The sequence below is a fragment of the Eriocheir sinensis genome, chromosome 37 (assembly GCF_024679095.1).
Source record: "Eriocheir sinensis breed Jianghai 21 chromosome 37, ASM2467909v1, whole genome shotgun sequence".
Classification (NCBI taxonomy): Eukaryota; Metazoa; Arthropoda; class Malacostraca; order Decapoda; family Varunidae; genus Eriocheir; species Eriocheir sinensis.
Window position 1 is genome coordinate 2,557,677 of NC_066545.1, and position 18,787 is coordinate 2,576,463.

Here is an 18,787-nt window from a genome sequence, read left to right on the forward strand (position 1 = left end):
TCCTTCCTTCCTTTCTTTCTTTCTTTCTTTCTTTCTTCCTTCCTTCCTTCCTTCCTTCCTTCCTTCCTTCCTTCCTTCTTTCTTTCTTTCTTATTCACCACTTCCACCTTCCACCACCTTCCACCCTTCCTTCCTTCCTTCCTTCTTGTCATCCTTCTTTACCTTTTGTTCTTCTCATTCACCACCACCACCACCACCACTACCACCACAACTCAACCCTCCCATCCCTAACCCCTCCCCCCCCCAACATTATGTCCAGGTCATAAACTCGACTGCATAAGTTTTCCGAGAAGTCTTTGTGTGTGTGTGTGTGTGTGTGTGTGTGTGTGTGTGTGTGTGTGTGTGTGTGTGTGTAATTTGTGTTTTCAAGTGTGTATTTTCTGGTGATTTTCCCTGTTTTTCTTATCTTTTGTTTTCTTTTCAAATTTTTTTCTTACATATTTCCACGTTCGCAGTAATGTCGCTGCGTTATTTACTTTCCTTTATTTGTTGACAATGATTACTAAATTTGGGGGTTGTAAGGGCGGGAGTAGAGGGGCTGGGGGGGAGGGGGTGATTCAGGTTCCATTCACTACCATCACCATTACCGCAATCATCACCATCACTACCACCATCAGCACCACAACCCTTCGTCATCATTATCCCCTCCGTTTTCTAGCTCCTCATTAAATCCTTACTACTTCTTTCACCCCACCAATCTCACCTCCATCACTCACCATCACCACCACCACCAATCTACTACCACCACCAACACCACCCAGACATTACTACCATCACCATCACCGTCATCACCACCACCACAAACCTTAACAAACCTCAACACAAAGCATCCTCACCCCTCCACACCACCACCACCACCACCAACACCAACACCACCCAGACATTACTTCCATCACCATCATCACCATTACCACAAACCTTAACAAACCTCAACACAAGGCATCCTCACCCCTCTACACCACCACCACCACTACCACTCAGTCACCTTTCATCACCATTTGTTATTCCCTTCCACCCCATCATTACCAAATCTCCACCATCTCTTCCAGTGCTCGTTTGTTAGCCACCACCACCACCACCACCACTATCATCAACAACAACAATAACAGCAACAACGACAACAATAACAACATCCCTGGCCTTGAAAAGAGAAACACAGGGACCTGTATTCGATAACTCGCATTTTTTTAATCTTTCTTTTATCAGTTCAATCACCCTCTTCATCTTCTAGCTTCACCACACACTCATCGCCACCACCACCACCACCGTTATGCACTCCCTCCCACCTCATCCTCATCCTTCTCTTCTATCTCCTCCTTCTCCTTCTCAACATCACCACCTCCTCCAGTTCTTTTTCCTCTCTTCTCCGTTCTTCATTCTTCCTCTCTTCCCTTTTTACTTCTTTTTTTCCTTCTCATCCTATTTTTCTTCTTTCCTTCCTCGATTCTTTTATTTTTACTGCATTCCTTTCTGCCTTCTCTTCTTTTCACGTATTCCTTCATCCTTCCCTTCTTCCCTCATAATTTATTTAACACTATACCACATTTTCTTCCCGTCCTTTTCTATTCCCTCCTCCTCCTCCTCCTCCTCCTCCTCCTCCTATCATACACCAAGGCCTCCAACAGAAGACACACGCAGGCACCAGACTACTGTGCCTCGAAGCGTTGAAGTCAAGAAGGACATTTCTGTCCTATACACCAACGCGCGGAGCTTAATACCCAAACGGGATGAGTTACTTGCCTTCGTTGACGTAGAAAGACCGGACGTGATTGCCATCACCGAAACGTGGGCCACCTCTGACCACCTAATGACCGAATTCTCAATTCCGGGATACGAGAGCTTCCACAAAAACAGACTTCACAAGAAAGGAGGAGGTGTTATATGTTACGTCAAGAACAAATACCCGGCCGTGAAAATAACCAAAGAGGACTCAGAGAAATATGACACTGTATATGTTGAACTGGAGACTAGCAAGCACAACAAAATAACGATTGGAACCGTTTACAGACCTCCAAAGCAACAAGCAGCGGACGACGCAGCGCTGTATATGGTAATTCACACCATAACACAAAACAAACAGTCCGTCATCGGGGACTTTAACTGTTCCAACATTGACTGGACCACCATGATTGGAGATCGGGAGGGTAACAGATTGCTCGAAATGTTAGAGGACACTTTTCTAACTCAGATTGTTACCCAACCGACAAGGAAAAATAACTTATTAGACCTAGTACTCGTGAGTGATTCAGATCTCACACGTGAATGTCACGTCGGCGAAAAACTAAGTGGTTGCGACCATCACCTAATTCGCCTAAAGATCAGAACAGACCATGAACTCACCGAAAACACGTCCAGGACTCCAGACTACAAAAGAGCCAATTTTAATCTCGCTCGTGAGCTGCTAACCCAGACAACTTGGGAACCCATGAACCTCACTCCTGTGGGCGGCGCGTAGAACGGTTTCAAGAACAAACTCCCAGAGGTAGAGAGAATAACTGTTCCCATGAAGAGTAGCAGAACAAATAATGCCACAAGCCCACCATGGATGACTACCCAAGTTCGACGGGCGATTAATTTAAAGAAGAGAAAATACAACTTGCTAAAGGAAAACAGCACTGACGAGGCACGCGAACAGTACCATCAAAGCCTCAGAGCTTGCAGAACTCTCATTCGCCAGCGTAAACACGACTATGAAAAGCAAATTGCACGCGAAGCCAAGTCCAACCCGAAAAAGTTTTTCACGTATATAAGAATAAAAAAGAAGACAAAAAGCAATATCGGCCCCCTAAAAGATGAAAGTGACGTACTAACACAGGACAGCAGACAAATGGTCGAATTCCTAAACAGAAACTTCGCGTCTGTGTTCGCGGTCGAGAACACCCAGTCCGTACCCGAGAGCCCTACCCCACCGATGGGAATCACTCCCCTAGAACTTGGTACAATCGACGAACGGGATGTGAAAAAGTACCCAGACAAACTCGAGACAAACAAGTCCACCGGACCCGACGACTTGTCACCCAGGCTGCTCAAGGAACTCAAGCAGCAAATTCTCAAGCCACTCACCGCCATCTACAATCTATCACTACAACAAAACAAAGTCCCGAAAGACTGGAAACGAGCGAACGTAACACCGATCTTCAAAAAGGGAGACAAAAGCGTGGCCCTAAACTACAGACCAATCAGTTTGACCTCAGTGGCGGGAAAAATCCTCGAGAAGATCATCAGAGACAAACTCGTTAGGTTCCTTGAAGACAACAACATCATTTCCGATGCTCAGCACGGTTTCAGGAATAAGCGCTCATGCTTAACCAATTTATTGGACTTCTTCCAAGGTATCTATGAAAACTGGGATAATCATATCCCCAGTGATGTTATATATCTAGACTTTCAAAAAGCCTTTGACAAAGTGCCACACGAAAGACTCCTCAAGAAACTCAAGTCGGCGGGGTTAGGCGACAATCTGACAGCGTGGATCAAAGACTGGCTCACTGGAAGAAAACAACGAGTTGTACTCAACGGACAGGCCTCCGAGTGGCTCCCGGTCACAAGTGGAGTGCCACAGGGGTCAGTGCTGGGACCCATACTCTTCATCATATATATCAACCACCTAGAACTAGGATTAAAATCCAATCTTTCAAAATTTACCGACGACACAAAGGTGGGCGGGAAGGCCCTCATGACGACAGACTGGGAAATTATCCAGAGAGACCTGGACCAGATCACTCGGTGGTTGGAAAAATGGCAGATGTCCTTCAACACTACCAAATGTAAAGTAATGCATATCGGATCCAGAAACAGCAACCACACATACCACATGGGTGGCGAACCACTACATGTAGTGTAAGAGGAAAGAGACCTCGGGGTCACCATCAACAGTGACTTGAAACAAACAAAACACTGCAAGTCCGTCTGTAAGAAAGGCAATACAATGCTTGGGTTCATATCGAGGAACTTCGAATACAAGACGCCGGGAGTTATGTTATCCTTGTATAATTCGCTGGTAAGGCCCCACCTGGAATATGCCGTGCAGTTCTGGTCTCCATATTACAGGAAAGACGTTGAATTACTTGAGAGAGTACAGCGCCGCGCCACGAAGATGATACCATCACTGAGGACGAAGCCCTATGAAGAGCGACTCGAGCGATTCAACCTCTTCACGTTGGAAAAGAGACGACTACGGGGAGACATGATAAAAGTCTTTAAGTACCTGAACAAGCTCAGCAACGTTGATCACTCCAAACTCTTCACGCTACAAACTAACCTGAGAACAAGAAACAACGGAAAAACAGTTCAAGCAAAGCGATGCAATACCGACATCGGCAGGAGTTATTTCTCTAATAGAGTTGTTCGCCACTGGAACAGCCTTCCTGCAGAAGTGGTTAGTGCAGAGAGCATCAACTCCTTCAAGAAACGCGTTGATCGCCACTTTGCTGCATCGGGAGTGAACTGAACGTATCCAAGAGTAGGTGCACAAGTGCTTTAATCCTTCCCTGCAAGCCACTCCTATGGCAAACGGATTGATTAAATCACTGAAAGCAGGGAGCCTAGTAATGAGCCAACAGGCTTTCTGCTGCCTGCTAGTCCATGTTTCCATGTTTCCTCCTCCTCCATCTTTGCTGTCCTGTGTCTCTGACTCGTTGATTAGAGTAGATGGTAGAAAGAACAAACAGCCTAATTAGTATCAAGAGGTCTGTTGCTGTTTGCTTTTCCTTTGTACTCCTTTGTACTCCTCCTCCTCCTCCTCCTCCTCCTCCTCGCGCGCTGCATATATATCAGGCTTTGTGTTGTAAACTAGCAGGATGAAGTGAATTTTGTGAACCGTCTGGCTCTAAATCTTCGTAGCATATATCTCCTCTGTTCCTCACATGTTTTTTTTTTTTTTATGGTCGTTTTTTCTTATATATTATGCTTGTATGTCTGTCTGTGACCTTGTGACCTCTCTCTCTCTCTCTCTCTCTCTCTCTCTCTCTCTCTCTCTCTCTCTCTCTCTCTCTCTCTCTCTCTCTCTCTCTCTCTCTCTCTCTCTCTCTCTCTCTCTCTCTCTCTCTCTCTCTCTCTCTCTCTCTCTCTCTCTCTCTCTCCTACCCTCCTCCCTTCTCCTCCCCGTCTCCTCCCTTTCCCTTTTCCTTCCCTTTCTCCTCCCCCTCTTCTTCTTGTCCTCTCCTATCTGCTTTCCCACACCACTCTGTCACCTCCTATCCCCACGCTATCCCCCTTCGCCTTTCTCCTTAAGCACCCCTTCATTTTTCTTCACCTATTCTTCCCCTTCCTCTCTCCCTTACCTTTCCTACCTCTTCCTTCACTCGCCTTTTCTTCCTCATCCTTCCCCATTCCCCTACCTTCCCTCCTTCTTGCTCCCCTTACCTACCTGTCACCCTTCCCTTGTCCTCCCTTCCTTTGTCCTCCCTTCCCCTTTCGTAATTATTGTCCCCTTCCATCCCTCTCACCCCTTACCCTCAGTCGTACCACTCCATTCTTCCCTTTCCCCTTAACCGTTCTCCCCTTCCTCTTTCCCCACACCTTTTTTTCTCCACCCCTTTCCCTCCTCCCCTCTCCCTCTCCCCTTTCCACACTCCCACCCACTCCTTCATTCTTTCCTCCTCCCTCCCCAATCCTCATTTCTTCCCCCATTCCCCTCGCTCTCCCCCTCTCCCTTACTCCTTTCTCTCCCTTTCCCGCCCCTCCCCTCCCCTTTCCCTCCCCCAACTCACGTGCTGCAGGAGCGTGAGGGCAACCCGCGTCAGGTTGTGGGCGGCGGCGTGCATGAGCGGCGTGGTCCCCCGGGCGTCCCCAAGGTTGGCGTCCGCCCCCGCTTTGAGGAGGTCCCGCATCACCCGCTCCTGCACCGCGTCCTCCCCCCGCCACCCCGTCACGGCGGCCACCAGGGGACGTGTGCCTGTGGGAAGGGGGGAGGGGGGAGTGAGGATAGGGGAAGAGGGGACTGTAGAAGGTGGAGGAGGATGGTGTAATGGAGGAAAGGGGGCGGCAGGGAGGAGGAGGAGGGGAGAATGTGGGGGTGAGGAAAGGAGGAGGAAGAAGGAGGGGGTAATGTGTGGGTAAGGAAAGGGGGAAGGGGGAGGAGGAAAAATGTGAATGAGGGAGGGAGGAGGGGTATTTGTGAATGAGGATAGAGTGAAAGGGGAGAAAAAGAGAAGGGGGAGAATGAAGTGTATGAGGAAAGAGGAAGGGGGAGGGGGAATGTATCGGTGAGGAAAGGGGGAGGAGGAAGAAGGGGAGAAGGTGTGTTTGAGGAAAGGGAGGAGGGAAGAGGAGGAGGGAATGTGTGAGTGGGAAAAGATAATGGGGGGGAAGAGGGGGGAATGTGTAAGTGATGAAAGGGGGACGGAAGGGGAGGAAAGAGCTGTTCGCCTTCCAATTTCAAGCATTTATTTATTTATCTGAGGAAAAAAGTTGCAGTCCAGGGAATGATGGTTTACTTACAACACTTTATACGATCCTGTGGTACGGAACTTGGATACGTGTGGGTAGTGAAATCAATCGTGTCACCTCCGTAGACTCTTCACGATAAAATAATGAAAGAAAAATAAAGCGCCAGCCAATGAGGAAAGGGGGAGCGATAGAAAGGAAAGGGCAAGGCTATGGAAGATGGGATGGGTGACTCGTGTGGGGGAGAAAATGGGGAGAATGTGAAGAGGGAATGGGTGAGTAAGATGAGGGGAACTGAACGGTGAAGCGGAAGAAAGAAAGGGGAAGGTTAGGGAAGATGGGATGGGTGACTCGGGTAGGGCAGAGAAAGGGGGGTTGTGAAGGGGGAATGGGTGAGTGCGGTGAGGAGAGCGGTAGGAAAGAAAGGGGAAAGTTGGGGAAGATGGGATGGGTGCCTCGAGTGGGGGGGAGAAGGGAGGAATGAAAGAATGAGGAAAAGGGTAGTTGTTGGGGGGGGGCTAGAAAGAACAGGAGGAAGAGGAAAAGTAGGGAAGAGATGGATGTCTCAAACGGGGGATAAGTGGAGTTGTGAGACAGGAAAAATCGAATTATTTTTTTAAAGAGGAAAAGAAAGGGGAGGAGTAATGCTGTGTATAAAAAAAGGGGTAAGGTGTGATGGGTATTTGAATGAGAGGGAATGGATGGAATGGGTGTGAGCTAAAGATGTGAGTAGGTGCGATGGGAGTGGAGGGGTGAGGGCAGGAAGTGGATGGAGAATAGGGATATGCATGATTCAAGAGGAAGTGGACAACATGAGATGGATGGTTTGGGAAGGGGGAAGGGAGAGATGAGAGGAAGGGTGGTGGGAAGGGAGCGAAGTGGGTAAAGGGCAGAAGATAATGGAGAATGAAGTTATGATTAAAGGGAGAAAAAAATACCGGAAGGAAGGAAGGAGAGTGAGAAGATATTTAGGGAGGAATAGAAAAAAGGGAAGGACGAAATAAAGAAAAGTAAGGAAGGGAGGAAAGGGAATAAACAGGAAGAGTTACAGGAGGAGGAGGAGGAGGAGGATGAGGAGGGGTTGGTGACACACACACACACACACACACACACACACAAACACGGAAACACACTCCCAAATCCCATAATTCCTGCTCTAATACCCCTTCCCAATCCCTCTATGCACCTCTTAATTCTGTATGTCATGAATTATGCACGAAAAGATTCCACTAAAGCGCGTTTTGAACCCCATACATAAAGGTTTCAATGCTCATAAACTTGGTGCAACGTACGTGACTTTATCCCCCATGCCTTTATTTTTTTCTAATATCTTTTTCCACTCCTCCCTCCCACATTACTTCTCCTTATTCATCCACTCCCTCTTGACACTTCCAAGTAAAAGGGGTCAAATACCTTATAACCCTCTGCGACTCGCGTGTATGAAGGTTCCAGTGCTCTAAGTTTCATATTTGCGGCTAGATTAAGAATAGCTGTGTCCATTCATTTTTGCTCATTCTTGTAATCTAACAGCTTATTTTCATAATGCGCATTTTTGTTCTGGTATCTGTAATATTTTTTTTTATTTGAATGAACTTCCACGTTATGATAATGGACGTGCACGTGTGTGTGTGTGTGTGTGTGTGTGTGTGTGTGTGTGTGTGTGTGTGTGTGTGTGTGTGTGTGTGTGTGTGTGTGTGTGTGTGTGTGTGTGTGTGTGTGTGTGTGTGTGTGTGTGTGTGTGTGTGTGTGTGTGTGTGTGTGTGTGTGTGTGTGTGTGTGTGTGTGTGTGTGTGTGTGTGTGTGTGTGTGTGTGTGTGTGTGTGTGTGTGTGTGTGTGTGTGTGTGTGTGTGTGTGTGTGTGTGTGTGTGTGTGTGTGTGTGTGTGTGTGTGTGTGTGTGTGTGTGTGTGTGTGTGTGTGTGTGTGTGTGTGTGTGTGTGTGTGTGTGTGTGTGTGTGTGTGTGTGTGTGTCAAGTTAGTGTTCTTTCAATTGATTTAGGTATTGGTAATCTCTCTGTCTCTTTCTCTCCTCTCTCTCTCTCTCTCTCTCTCTCTCTCTCTCTCTCTCTCTCTCTCTCTCTCTCTCTCTCTCTCTCTCTCTCTCTCTCTCTCTCTCTCTCTCTCTCTCTCTCTCTCTCTCTCTCTCTCTCTCTCTCTCTCTCTCTCTCTCTCTCTCTCTCTCTCTCTCATGCATACCTGCCCTGCATACCACACACACCTGTCTGCATGCAGGTCTGTTCATCTGATATTCCGGTCATATTGATTATAGATATTACCTGTAAAGTGGTCAGTGTGTGTGTGTGTGTGTGTGTGTGTGTGTGTGTGTGTGTGTGTGTGTGTGTGTGTGTGTGTGTGTGTGTGTATCTATCTATTTATCTGTCTTAATCCCCTTACTTTTTTAATCCTGTTTCCTCACTCTCTTCGTTCTTCATTCTTCTCTACTCTTTCCTTCTTTCTCTCCCTTCTTCTTTCCTTCCTTCCTTCAACTCTTTTCCCATGTCTTCTCTGTATCGCTTAATTAGTTATTGCTTCCTATTCTCTTCTCTCCTTCCCTCCTCTTTCTTATCATCTTCCCTACTGTTTCCTTTCCTCATTCCTTTCTTCCTTCCTCCTCTCACCTTTTACTCCTCTCCTCATATCTCCTGTCCTCTTCTCTTACTTCTCATTCTCCCCTTTTTCCCTTCCTTCCCTTCCACTCTTCCTGCCAGTGGTTGATCAGTTTTCTTCCTCTTCTACCTGTTTTTCCTTGACTCCCTCTTTTCCTTTTTCCTTTTTTCTCTTTACAAATCGCCGTCTGTCTCCATATGCTTTCCTTCCTATTCTCCCTCCCTACTTATCATCTCCTACCCTTCTTCACTTTCCTCCACCCCATTCTCCATTCCCCTCCCTTTAATTTAAACATCAACATTCCATCTTCCTCAGCCCCTCCCGTTTATTCTCCTCCCTCTTCTTTCTTTGAACTTTCCTCAGTTCCTCCCTCCTCCCCTCTCTATCCCTTCTATCAACCGTCTCATACATTGTTTTTCTCTCTCTCCTCCTTCCTTTCGTCTTTTCTTTCTTCGTTCTATTTTTCTCTCCTTTCCTTCTTTACCTCAACTGCTTCATTCACCTTTTGGTTTTTCTTTCATCTCTCCTTCCTTTCTTTCCTTTTTCCTTCTTTCTTTCCTTCATTCTTTTCTTCAACTATCTAATTCACCTCCTGTTCTTCCTTCCTTTTTTACCTCTTTCCTTCCTTCTTTTCTTCTTTCTTTCCCTCCCATTCTTCCCCCCTCTCTTTCTTCCCTCCTTCCTCCCTTCCTTCCGTCTTTCCTTCCATCCTTTCTTTCTTTCTTCTCCTCTTCCTCCTTCTCCTCCTCCTCCTCCTCCTCCTCCTGCTCCTCCTCCTCCTCCCTATCCTGTTTGACCAAGGTCGTTCACCCCCACTAAAATTGTCCTCCCCCTCCCTCCCCTTCCCATTGTCCTCCCCTTTCCCTTTCTCATTTCTTCCTCCATCCCATCTCCCCCTCCTCTCACCCCCTCCCCTCCTCATCTCATTATGTTTGTGTTGTATCAGATCATTGCCCCTTCCCCCCTTCCCTTCCTTTCTTCCCCTTCTACCCCCCTTCTTTTTCACTATCATCTTTCTTCATCACCTTCTCCTTCTTCATTCTCTCCCCTTCATTTGTCTTTCTTTCTTGGTCCTTGCTGTGCCTTCCCTTCTCCTCATCTCCCTTTCTCTCTTCTTTCCTTTCTCTTCCTTCCTTCTCCTCTTCCCCTACGTGTCCCTTCTTTCCATTATTTTTAAGCCCCTCTCCACTTTATCCCTCTCCACTTTATCCTGCTTTCCTGTTCTCCCATTTCCTTCCCCATTTTACCCTTCCCATCATCTCCTATCATCTTTTTAATCCTCCCTTCCTCTTATCTCCTTTCCCTTACCCATTCCTCTTCACTGCTGTTTTCCCCTACCTCACACCCCTCCACATTTTAGTTTGGTTCTCCTCTTCGGCTCTTCCTCTCCCCTCTTCTTCTCCCTCCTGCCCTCCCCTTTCCTTTCTCTTTCTCTCCTCTTGCACCTTCCTCCTCTTCCCCCTCCTTTCACATAACTTTCCTAACTCCACGTGCCAACCTCCTCCTCCCTTTCTCCCCCTTTCCCCTCCTTCTCCTTCCTCCCCTCTATCTTCTTGCACATTCCTCCCCTCCCCCTCCCTCTGCACAATTTTCCATACTCCACATGATAATCTCCTCCTCCCTCTCCCCTTTTTCCCCTCCCCTTCCCCTCCTCTCCCCCTGCCCCTCTCCCCCTGCCCACCTCCAACTCCATTCCCACATCTTCCGCTTTACCCCACATGTCAGCTTTCCCCTCCCCCTCCAGACCCCCTTCACCTTCTCCCCTTCCTCCCACACACCCCTCCCCATCCCTTCACATAGTTTCCTCACTCTACATACCACCCTCCTTTTCCCCCACTCCCCCTTCCCCCATCCCCCTCCCCCTCCCCCTCACCGGTCTCGTCCTGGCCGTTCACCTCCACCCCCGCCTCCAGCAGTAGTTGAACGTGTCGCAGCCGCCCCTGCCTCACTGCCTCCACCAGTCCCCCCACATTGCCGCCCCCAGCCCACTGCCCCCCGCCCATGCCGCCTGCACTCTGGGGGAGCGGGGCGCGGAGGTGGTAGTTGGGCGTGATGGTGGTGGTGGTGGTGGTGGTGATGGTGGGGTTGGGTCGCTTCCTGTAGAGATAATGGTGGGGGTTAGTTATGGTTATCTCTCTCTCTCTCTCTCTCTCTCTCTCTCTCTCTCTCTCTCTCTCTCTCTCTCTCTCTCTCTCTCTCTCTCTCTCTCTCTCTCTCTCTCTCTCTCTCTCTCTCTCTCTCTCTCTCTCTCTCTCTCTCTCTCTCTCTCTCTCTCTCTCTCTCTCTCTCTCTCTCTCTCTCTCTCTCTCTCTCTCTCTCTCTCTCTCTCTCTCTCTCTCTCTCTCTCTCTCTCTCTCTCTCTCTCTCATATGTTTATATCTCATCCTCTCTCTCCCTCCCTCCCTCCCATAACGTGCCCTTGTCTCCTTTTTCATCTCCCTTGCCTCCCATTTTTTTATTTCTCATTTTATCTCCCTCTCCCTCTCTTCCTCTCTCCCTTCCTCCCTCTTCCCCTCTCTACCTCATCTTCTTCCTTCTTTTTTTTCTTGTCCTATCTTCATACTCTTCTCGTTACCTTGCCTCACCCTCTTCTTGTCTCCTTCTATCTTCACCTTTCTTCTCCCATTTTTTCCTCCCCTGCCTTTTCTTTCCTTTCCTGCCTTTTCCTTTCCTCTCCTCTCTTTCCTCTCCTTTCCTTTCTTTCCTTTATATTCCTCTATTTACTCATCATCTTTTCTGCTCTCGTTCTTTCTTTTCTTTGATTTTATTTTATTTCCTTACTTTTTCTTTCCATTGCTCTCATTTCATCTCCTTTCTTTTTTCTCTTCCCTGTTATTGTCAGCTTTCCCTTCCTCTTTCTATTCCATCGCATATACTCTGCCTTTTCATCCCATCTCCTCATACACCTCTCCCTCTTCCCTCTTCCTTATCCCCCCTATTTATCTCTCCCTTCTTTTTGCCTACCATACCTGCCCTCATCTGTGTCTCCTCCCCTTTCGTTTTTCATTTTCCAGTCGTTCGATTAAAATCTCCCTTCCCCTTTCATTTCTTCTCTCCCTTCATTATTCTTTCCCTCCTTATCCCCCTCGTCCCCTTCCTCCTTCCCTTTCTTCCCTTCCTCCCTCCCTCACCTGTATAATATTAATCTCTGGTGATAAACAGCAAAATGGGATGATTAAAAGCCGTGTAAGTGGGACATAATAATAGTAATGGTTGTTGTTGTTGCTCTTGTTGTTGTTGTTTTTATTGTTGTTGTTAGTAGTAATAATAGTTCTAGTAGTAGTGATAGTAGCAGCATTGTTGTTGTTGCTGGTGGTGGTGGTGGTTGTAGTGGTGCTAGTGAGGGTGGTGGTGGTGGTGGTGGTGGTGGTGATTGTAGTGGTGGTGGTGGTGACGGTGGTGGTACTGATGGTGGTGGTGGTGGTGACGGTGGTGGTAGTGATGGTGGTGGTGGTGACGGTGGTGGTAGTGATGGTGGTGATGGCGGTGGTGGTGACGGTGGTGGTAGTGATGGTGGTGGTGGTGTCGGTGGTGGTGGTGTTGTTGTTGGTGGTGTGAGTGGGTAGTGATGGTGGTGGTGGTGGTGGTGATGGTGGTGTGGTGTGATTGGTGGTGGTGGTTGTAGTGGTGGTAGTGGTGGTGGTGGTGGTGACGGTGGTGGTAGTGGTGGTGGTGTTGGTGACGGTGGTGGTAGTGATGGTGGTGGTAGTGATGGTGGTGGTGGTGATGGTGGTGGTGGTGACGGTGGTGGTAGTGATGGTGGTGGTGGTGGTGACGGTGGTGGTAGTGATGGTGGTGGTGGTGACGGTGGTGGTAGTGATGGTGGTGGTGGTGACGGTGGTGGTGGTGACGGTTGTGGTGGTGACGGTTGTGGTAGTGATGGTGGTGGTGGTGACGGTGGTGGTGGTGACGGTGGTGGTAGTGATGGTGGTGGTGGTGACGGTGGTGGTAGTGATGGTGGTGGTGGTGGTGGTGGTGGTGACGGTGGTGGTTGTGCTGGTGGTGGTGGTGACGGTGGTGGTTGTGTTGGTGGTGGTGGTGGTGGTGACGGTGGTGGTAGTGATGGTGGTGGTGGTGACGGTGGTGGTGGTGATGGTGGTGGTGGTGACGGTGGTGGTGGTGATGGTGATGGTGGTGGTGGTGGTGGTGATGGTGGTGGTGGTGATGGTGGTGGTGGTGACGGTGGTGGTGGTGGTGGTGGTGGTGGTGGTGATGGTGGTGGTGGTGATGGTGGTGGTGGTGACGGTGATGGTGGTGATGGTGGTCGTGATGGTGATGGTGGTGGTGACGGTGTATGTGGTGGTAATGGTGGTGATGGTGATGGTGGTGGCGGTGATGACGGTGTATGTCGTGGTAATGGTGGTGGTGGTGGTGACGGTGGTGGTGGTGATGGTGGTGGTGACGGTGGTGGTAGTGATGGTGGTGGTGGTGACGGTGGTGGTGGTGATGGTGGTGGTGGTGACGGTGGTGGTAGTGATGGTGGTGGTGGTGACGGTGGTGGTAGTGATGGTGGTGGTGGTGACGGTGGTGGTAGTGATGGTGGTGGTGGTGACGGTGGTGGTGGTGGTGATGGTGGTGGTGGTGATGGTGGTGGTGGTGATGGTGGTGGTGGTGACGGTGGTGGTGGTGATGGTGGTGGTGGTGACGGTGGTGGTAGTGATGGTGGTGGTGGTGACGGTGGTGGTGGTGGTGTTGGTGGTGGTGGTGGTGGTGGTGATGGTGATGGTGGTGGTGGTGACGGTGGTGGTGGTGATGGTGGTGGTGGTGACGGTGGTGGTGGTGATGGTGGTGGTGGTGACGGTGGTGGTGGTGATGGTGGTGGTGGTGACGGTGGTGGTGGTGATGGTGGTGGTGGTGACGGTGGTGGTGGTGGTGGTGGTGACGGTGGTGGTAGTGATGGTGGTGGTGGTGACGGTGGTGGTGGTGATGGTGGTGGTGGTGACGGTGGTGGTGGTGATGGTGGTGGTGGTGACGGTGGTGGTAGTGATGGTGGTGGTGGTGACGGTGGTGGTAGTGATGGTGGTGGTGGTGATGGTGGTGGTGGTGATGGTGGTGGTGGTGACGGTGGTGGTGGTGGTGCAGGTAAAAGTAGTGGACAGATTTACCTACAAGTTCGACTACTTGAGAGGTCACCTGATTATTTTATAGTTTCTCCTCCTCCTCCCCTCCTCCTAGTTAGGACCAAAATGTCTGTTGCTGTTTTGCTTTTCCTTTGTATTTCTTTGTACTCCTCCCCCCCATTCTCCTTCAGTTCACGAGGACGTCAGTGACAAATCTGGAGCATAAAACATCTAGGCCTCGATTCGTCTCTCCTCCTCTTCCCTTCCCTTTTCTTCCCTTCCCTTCCCTTCCCTTCCTTTCCCTTCCTTTCCCTTCCCTTCCTTTTCCGTCCCTTCCCTTCCCTTCCCTTCCCTTCCCTTCCTTTCCCTTCCCTTCCTTTTCCTTCCCTTCCCTTCCCTTCTCTTTCATTTCATTCCCTTTCCTTACTCTGCCCTACCCTGCCCTTCCCTTCCCTACCCTTCCTTTCCCTTCCTTACGCTTCCCATCCTTACGCTTTTCAGCCCCCCTTCCCTACCCTTCGTTTTCCTTCCCTCCCTTTCCCTTTCCTACCCTTCCCTTCCCCTCTCTTCCCTATCCTATCCTACCCCTCCCTTCCCTTCCCTCCCCTTCCTTTCCCTTCCCTTCCCATCCCATTCCCTCTCTTTCCAATCCTATCCTCCCCTCCCCTTCCCTTCCCTTCCCTTCCATTCCATTCCCTCCCCATCCCTTCCTTTCCTATTGTCCCCTGCTACCTAAATCATATTCTCCACCCTTAATTCTTCATATCCTTCGCATCTCCTCATCTTTATGCATGGGACCCTTCCCTCCGATTGCCCTGATTGCAGGAGGAGGAGGAGGAGGAGGAGGAGGGAAAGGGGAGGGGGAGATATGGAAACTTGGAGACGAAAGAGAAGGAAATATTAAAACTTGCAGAGAAACATGGAAACATGGAAACATGGAAACGCAGGCAACAGAAAGCCTATTGGCTCATTACGAGGTTGCCCGCTTTGGTGATTTAATCTGCTCGACAGCCTGGGGCCTGGGGAGCAGATGAAAGCACCTCGACATTGAGGAGCAGATGAAAGCGCCTCGATATTGAGGAGCAGATGAAAGCAACTCAATATTCAGTTTACTCCCGACGCAGCGAAGTGACGGTCGATTCTATATTTGAAGGAGTTGATAGTATTCGCATTTACTACTTCTGAAGGAAGATTGTTCCAGTGACGGATGACTCGGTTTGAAAAGAAACTCCTTCCGGTGTCTGTGTTACATCGACTAGACTGAATGGGTAAACCGTTATTTCTAGTTCTTAGGTTGGTTTGCAATTCAAAGAAATTGAAGTAATCGACGTTATTGAATTTTTTCAGATACTTGAAGACTTGAATCATATCTCCTCGTAGGCGTCTTTTCTCTAATGTAAAGAGATTGAGTCGCTTGAGTCGTTCCTCGTACGGTTGAGCCCTTAAGGTTGGTATCATTTTCGTGGCGCGTCGCTGAATCCTTTCCAGTAAATCAATGTCCTTTCTGTAATTAGGAGACCAGAACTGTACTGCATACTCGAGGTGCGGTCTTACCATGGAATTATACAAGGATAGCATCACGTCTGGCGTTTTACACTCGAAGTTCCTCGCTATGAACCCGAGCATAGTGTTGGCTTTGTTGTATGCTTTTTTACAGTGATTCGCGTGTTTCAGGTCACTGCTGATAGTGACTCCAAGATCCTTTTCCTCCTGCATCGCTTGCAGAGGTCTCCCATTCATGATGTATGTGTGGTTACTATTTCTGGACCCAATGTGCATGACTTTGCATTTGTCAACATTAAAGGACATTTGCCATTTTTCCGACCATTCGATAATGTGATTGAGGTCTTTCTGAATGATTTCGCAGTCGGTCTTTGTGAGGGCCTTTCCCCCCACCTTGGTGTCATCAGCAAATTTCGATATTGTGGATTTCAGGCCTGATTCGAGGTCGTTGATATATATGATGAAGAGAATGGGTCCCAGCACTGACCCTTGAGGCACTCCACTAGTGACTGGAAGCCAATCGGAAGGCTGTCCGTTGAGTAGTACTCGTTGTTTTCTGTCGGTGAGCCAATCTCTTATCCACGCGATCAGATTGGCTCCAATGCCCGCCGAGTGCAGTTTCTTAAGGAGTCGCTCGTGCGGTACCTTGTCGAAGGCTTTCTGAAAGTCCAGGTATATAACATCACTGGGGATGTGGGCATCCCAGTTCTTATATATACCTTGGAAGAAGTCTAATAAATTCGTTAGGCAGGAGCGCTTGTTTCTGAAGCCATGCTGGGTGTCGGAGATTACATTATTGTCTTCTAGAAACTTAACAAGTTTGTCTCTAATAATCTTTTCGAGTATTTTTCCTGCCACTGATGTCAAACTTATGGGCCTGTAGTTTAATGCAACGCTTTTGTCTCCTTTTTTGAAAATTGGTGTTACGTTCGCCATCTTCCAGTCTTCCGGGACCTTTTTCAATTGAACAGACTGGTTGAATATGTTAGTGAGTGGCTGAAGTATTTGTTGTTTAAGCTCTTTTAATAACCGCGGGGACAAACCGTCAGGTCCTGTTGACTTGTTCGTGTCGAGTTTATCCAAATACTCTTTCACTTCTTGGTCGCATATTGAGTCAATTTTCAGGGGCGTGATTCCCCTCGGCGGGTCAGGGTTCTCGGGCATGGTTTCGATGTTCTCGACTGTGGATACGGATGCGAAGTTACTGTTAAGGATTCTGGCCATCTGTTTACTGTCCTGAGTTGCAGCTCCAGTCTCGTCTGTCAGGGGACCAATATTGGATTTTACTTTCTTTTTCGATCAGATGTATGTGAAGAATTTTTTTGAGTTTGTCTTGATTTCACGCGCTATTTGTTTATCGAAGTTGCGTGTACTACTCCGACTCAGGGTGCGACAAGCCCTGAGGCTGTTGTGGTACTGAGTACGGGCTTCGGCCGTGTCATTCTCTTTCATTAGGTTATAATTCTTTTTTTTTAAGTTTACCGCCCTTTTTATTTCTCTGGTCATCCACGGTGGATCTACGGCACCATTTACTCGCCTGGGTTTCGTCGGCACTGTAGCCTTTTCTACTCCCAAAAGCTTATCTTTGAAGTTGTTCCACACGTTGTCGATTGTATTGTCGGTTAGGTGAAGTTGGTCCCAGGTCGCAGAGGAAGCAGCTCACGGGCTAGGTTGAAATTTGCTTTTTGTAGTCTGGTATCACTGACGGATTGTCTACGAGTTTTTTACTTATGTTGACATTGAAACGGATTAAGTTGTGATCGCAACCGTTAATTTTTTTACCAACTTCACAGTCGCGAATGAGGTCAGGGTCGCTTACTAATACCAGATCCAGCAGAGTGTTTTCTCCTGTTGGTTGAGTTACAACTTGAGTGAGGAACGAATCCTCCACCATTTCTATAAGCCTGTTACCCTCTTGATCTCCAGTCAATTGTCCCCAGTCAATGGGGCAGTCAATGTTAGAGAATTAAAGTCCCCAATTATTATTGCTTGTTTACTTTGTGTTAAAGAGTGAAGCTCTTCGTACAGAGGCAGTGTCATCGGCTGCTTGTTGTTTTGGAGGCCTGTATACGGTCGCAAGTGTTAGTTTCTTATTATTATTCGCAGTTATTTCCACATAGACGGAGTCGTAATTCTCTGCGTCCTGTTTGTCTATTTTTATGGCAGGGAGCGTACTTTTTACGTACCAAATTACTACTCCTCCTTTCTTGTGCATTCGATTTTTTTGGAAGCTTTCGTACCCGGGAAATGACAGTTCAGATACTAGATGTGCAGAGTTGGCCCAAGTCTCTGTGATGGCTACCACATCTGGTTTCTCAGTTGCAATATATGCCCTAATTTCGTCCTTTTTGGGTAATAGACTGCGTGCATTTGTGTACAAAATGGAAATGTGACTACTGGTTTGGCCGCGTCGTGTTGAATGAGTTCGCTTGTCGGAGGCGTCGTTGGTTACACAGTTTCTTGCAAGCCGCATCGACGCTACGGTTCGGTTGATCAAGGGTTGCCTTTGCCTTGCCCTCGCCTCCAGTTTTTTGAATAGCTTTTCGAGAAGTTTTCAACTGCATCGTTCAGGAGCCTTCCTAGCCGCGCCGAACCAACCTCGTTCAAGTGGAGTCCGTCCTCCCAAAACAAATCTGGGCGCTGGTTGAAGTGATGCCATGCGTTCGTGAACCCTACTCCTTCATCGTTACATAACTGCTTTAGACTAGTGGTGACGCCGTACGCTTTACTGTTGTTGTATCCGGCGAACGTATTGACTCTCGGTAGAATTCCAGAGACGATGATGTGAGGGGACTTGGTCTTGTATTTCCGAATGACTTGACGGTATTTTGCTAACAGGTCCTGAATTTGAGTTGACTGAAGGTCGTTGGTTCCCGCATGGATCAGATACACTGTGTCGTCCTTCGCATTTACTGAAACTGCATCGACAGCTGATTCAATATCGTCCAGTTTGGCTCCGGGGATACAGAAACGCTGCCGTGTCAACGTATTCCGACCACAAAACTCCGTAAGTTGGCCTCTCACCACACTGTCTCCAACTAAATTGACTCTAGTAGTTAGTTTGCCCATACCAGGAAACAGCGTCTGGTTCGTACAAGTGACAGCTGGTAGAATGGTCTTGTGATTTCTTCTGGAAGGGCGCGAGGTACAAGCGGGAGCGCGGGCTAAGGTGGGTTTGGAAGTGGTGGTGGTGATAGTAGTGAGTGGTTGGGAAAGGGTGGAGGGTGAGGT

The 18,787-nt window shown here is 48.5% G+C and overlaps 2 protein-coding genes across 3 annotated transcripts in view; both read right to left on the minus strand.

The window, feature by feature from the left end:
• Positions 1-18,787, minus strand: part of LOC127008063 (ankyrin repeat domain-containing protein 34A-like) — a 65,853-nt gene that overhangs the window by 33,366 nt on the left and 13,700 nt on the right. For both annotated transcript variants that reach the window (XM_050879598.1, XM_050879596.1), the window contains exons 2-3: positions 10,867-11,090; positions 5,712-5,896 (exon numbers count right to left, since the gene is read on the minus strand). In XM_050879598.1, the coding sequence (XP_050735555.1) occupies positions 5,712-5,896; positions 10,867-10,996 (315 nt within the window). In that variant the 5' untranslated portion in view covers positions 10,997-11,090. The remainder of the gene's footprint in view (positions 1-5,711; positions 5,897-10,866; positions 11,091-18,787) is intronic.
• Positions 12,430-14,061, minus strand: LOC127008064 (basic proline-rich protein-like; the record flags this gene model as incomplete). The annotated part of the gene is made up of 1 exon (XM_050879601.1): positions 12,430-14,061. A coding segment is annotated over one exon (1,632 nt), but the record flags the coding sequence as incomplete, so codon positions are not given.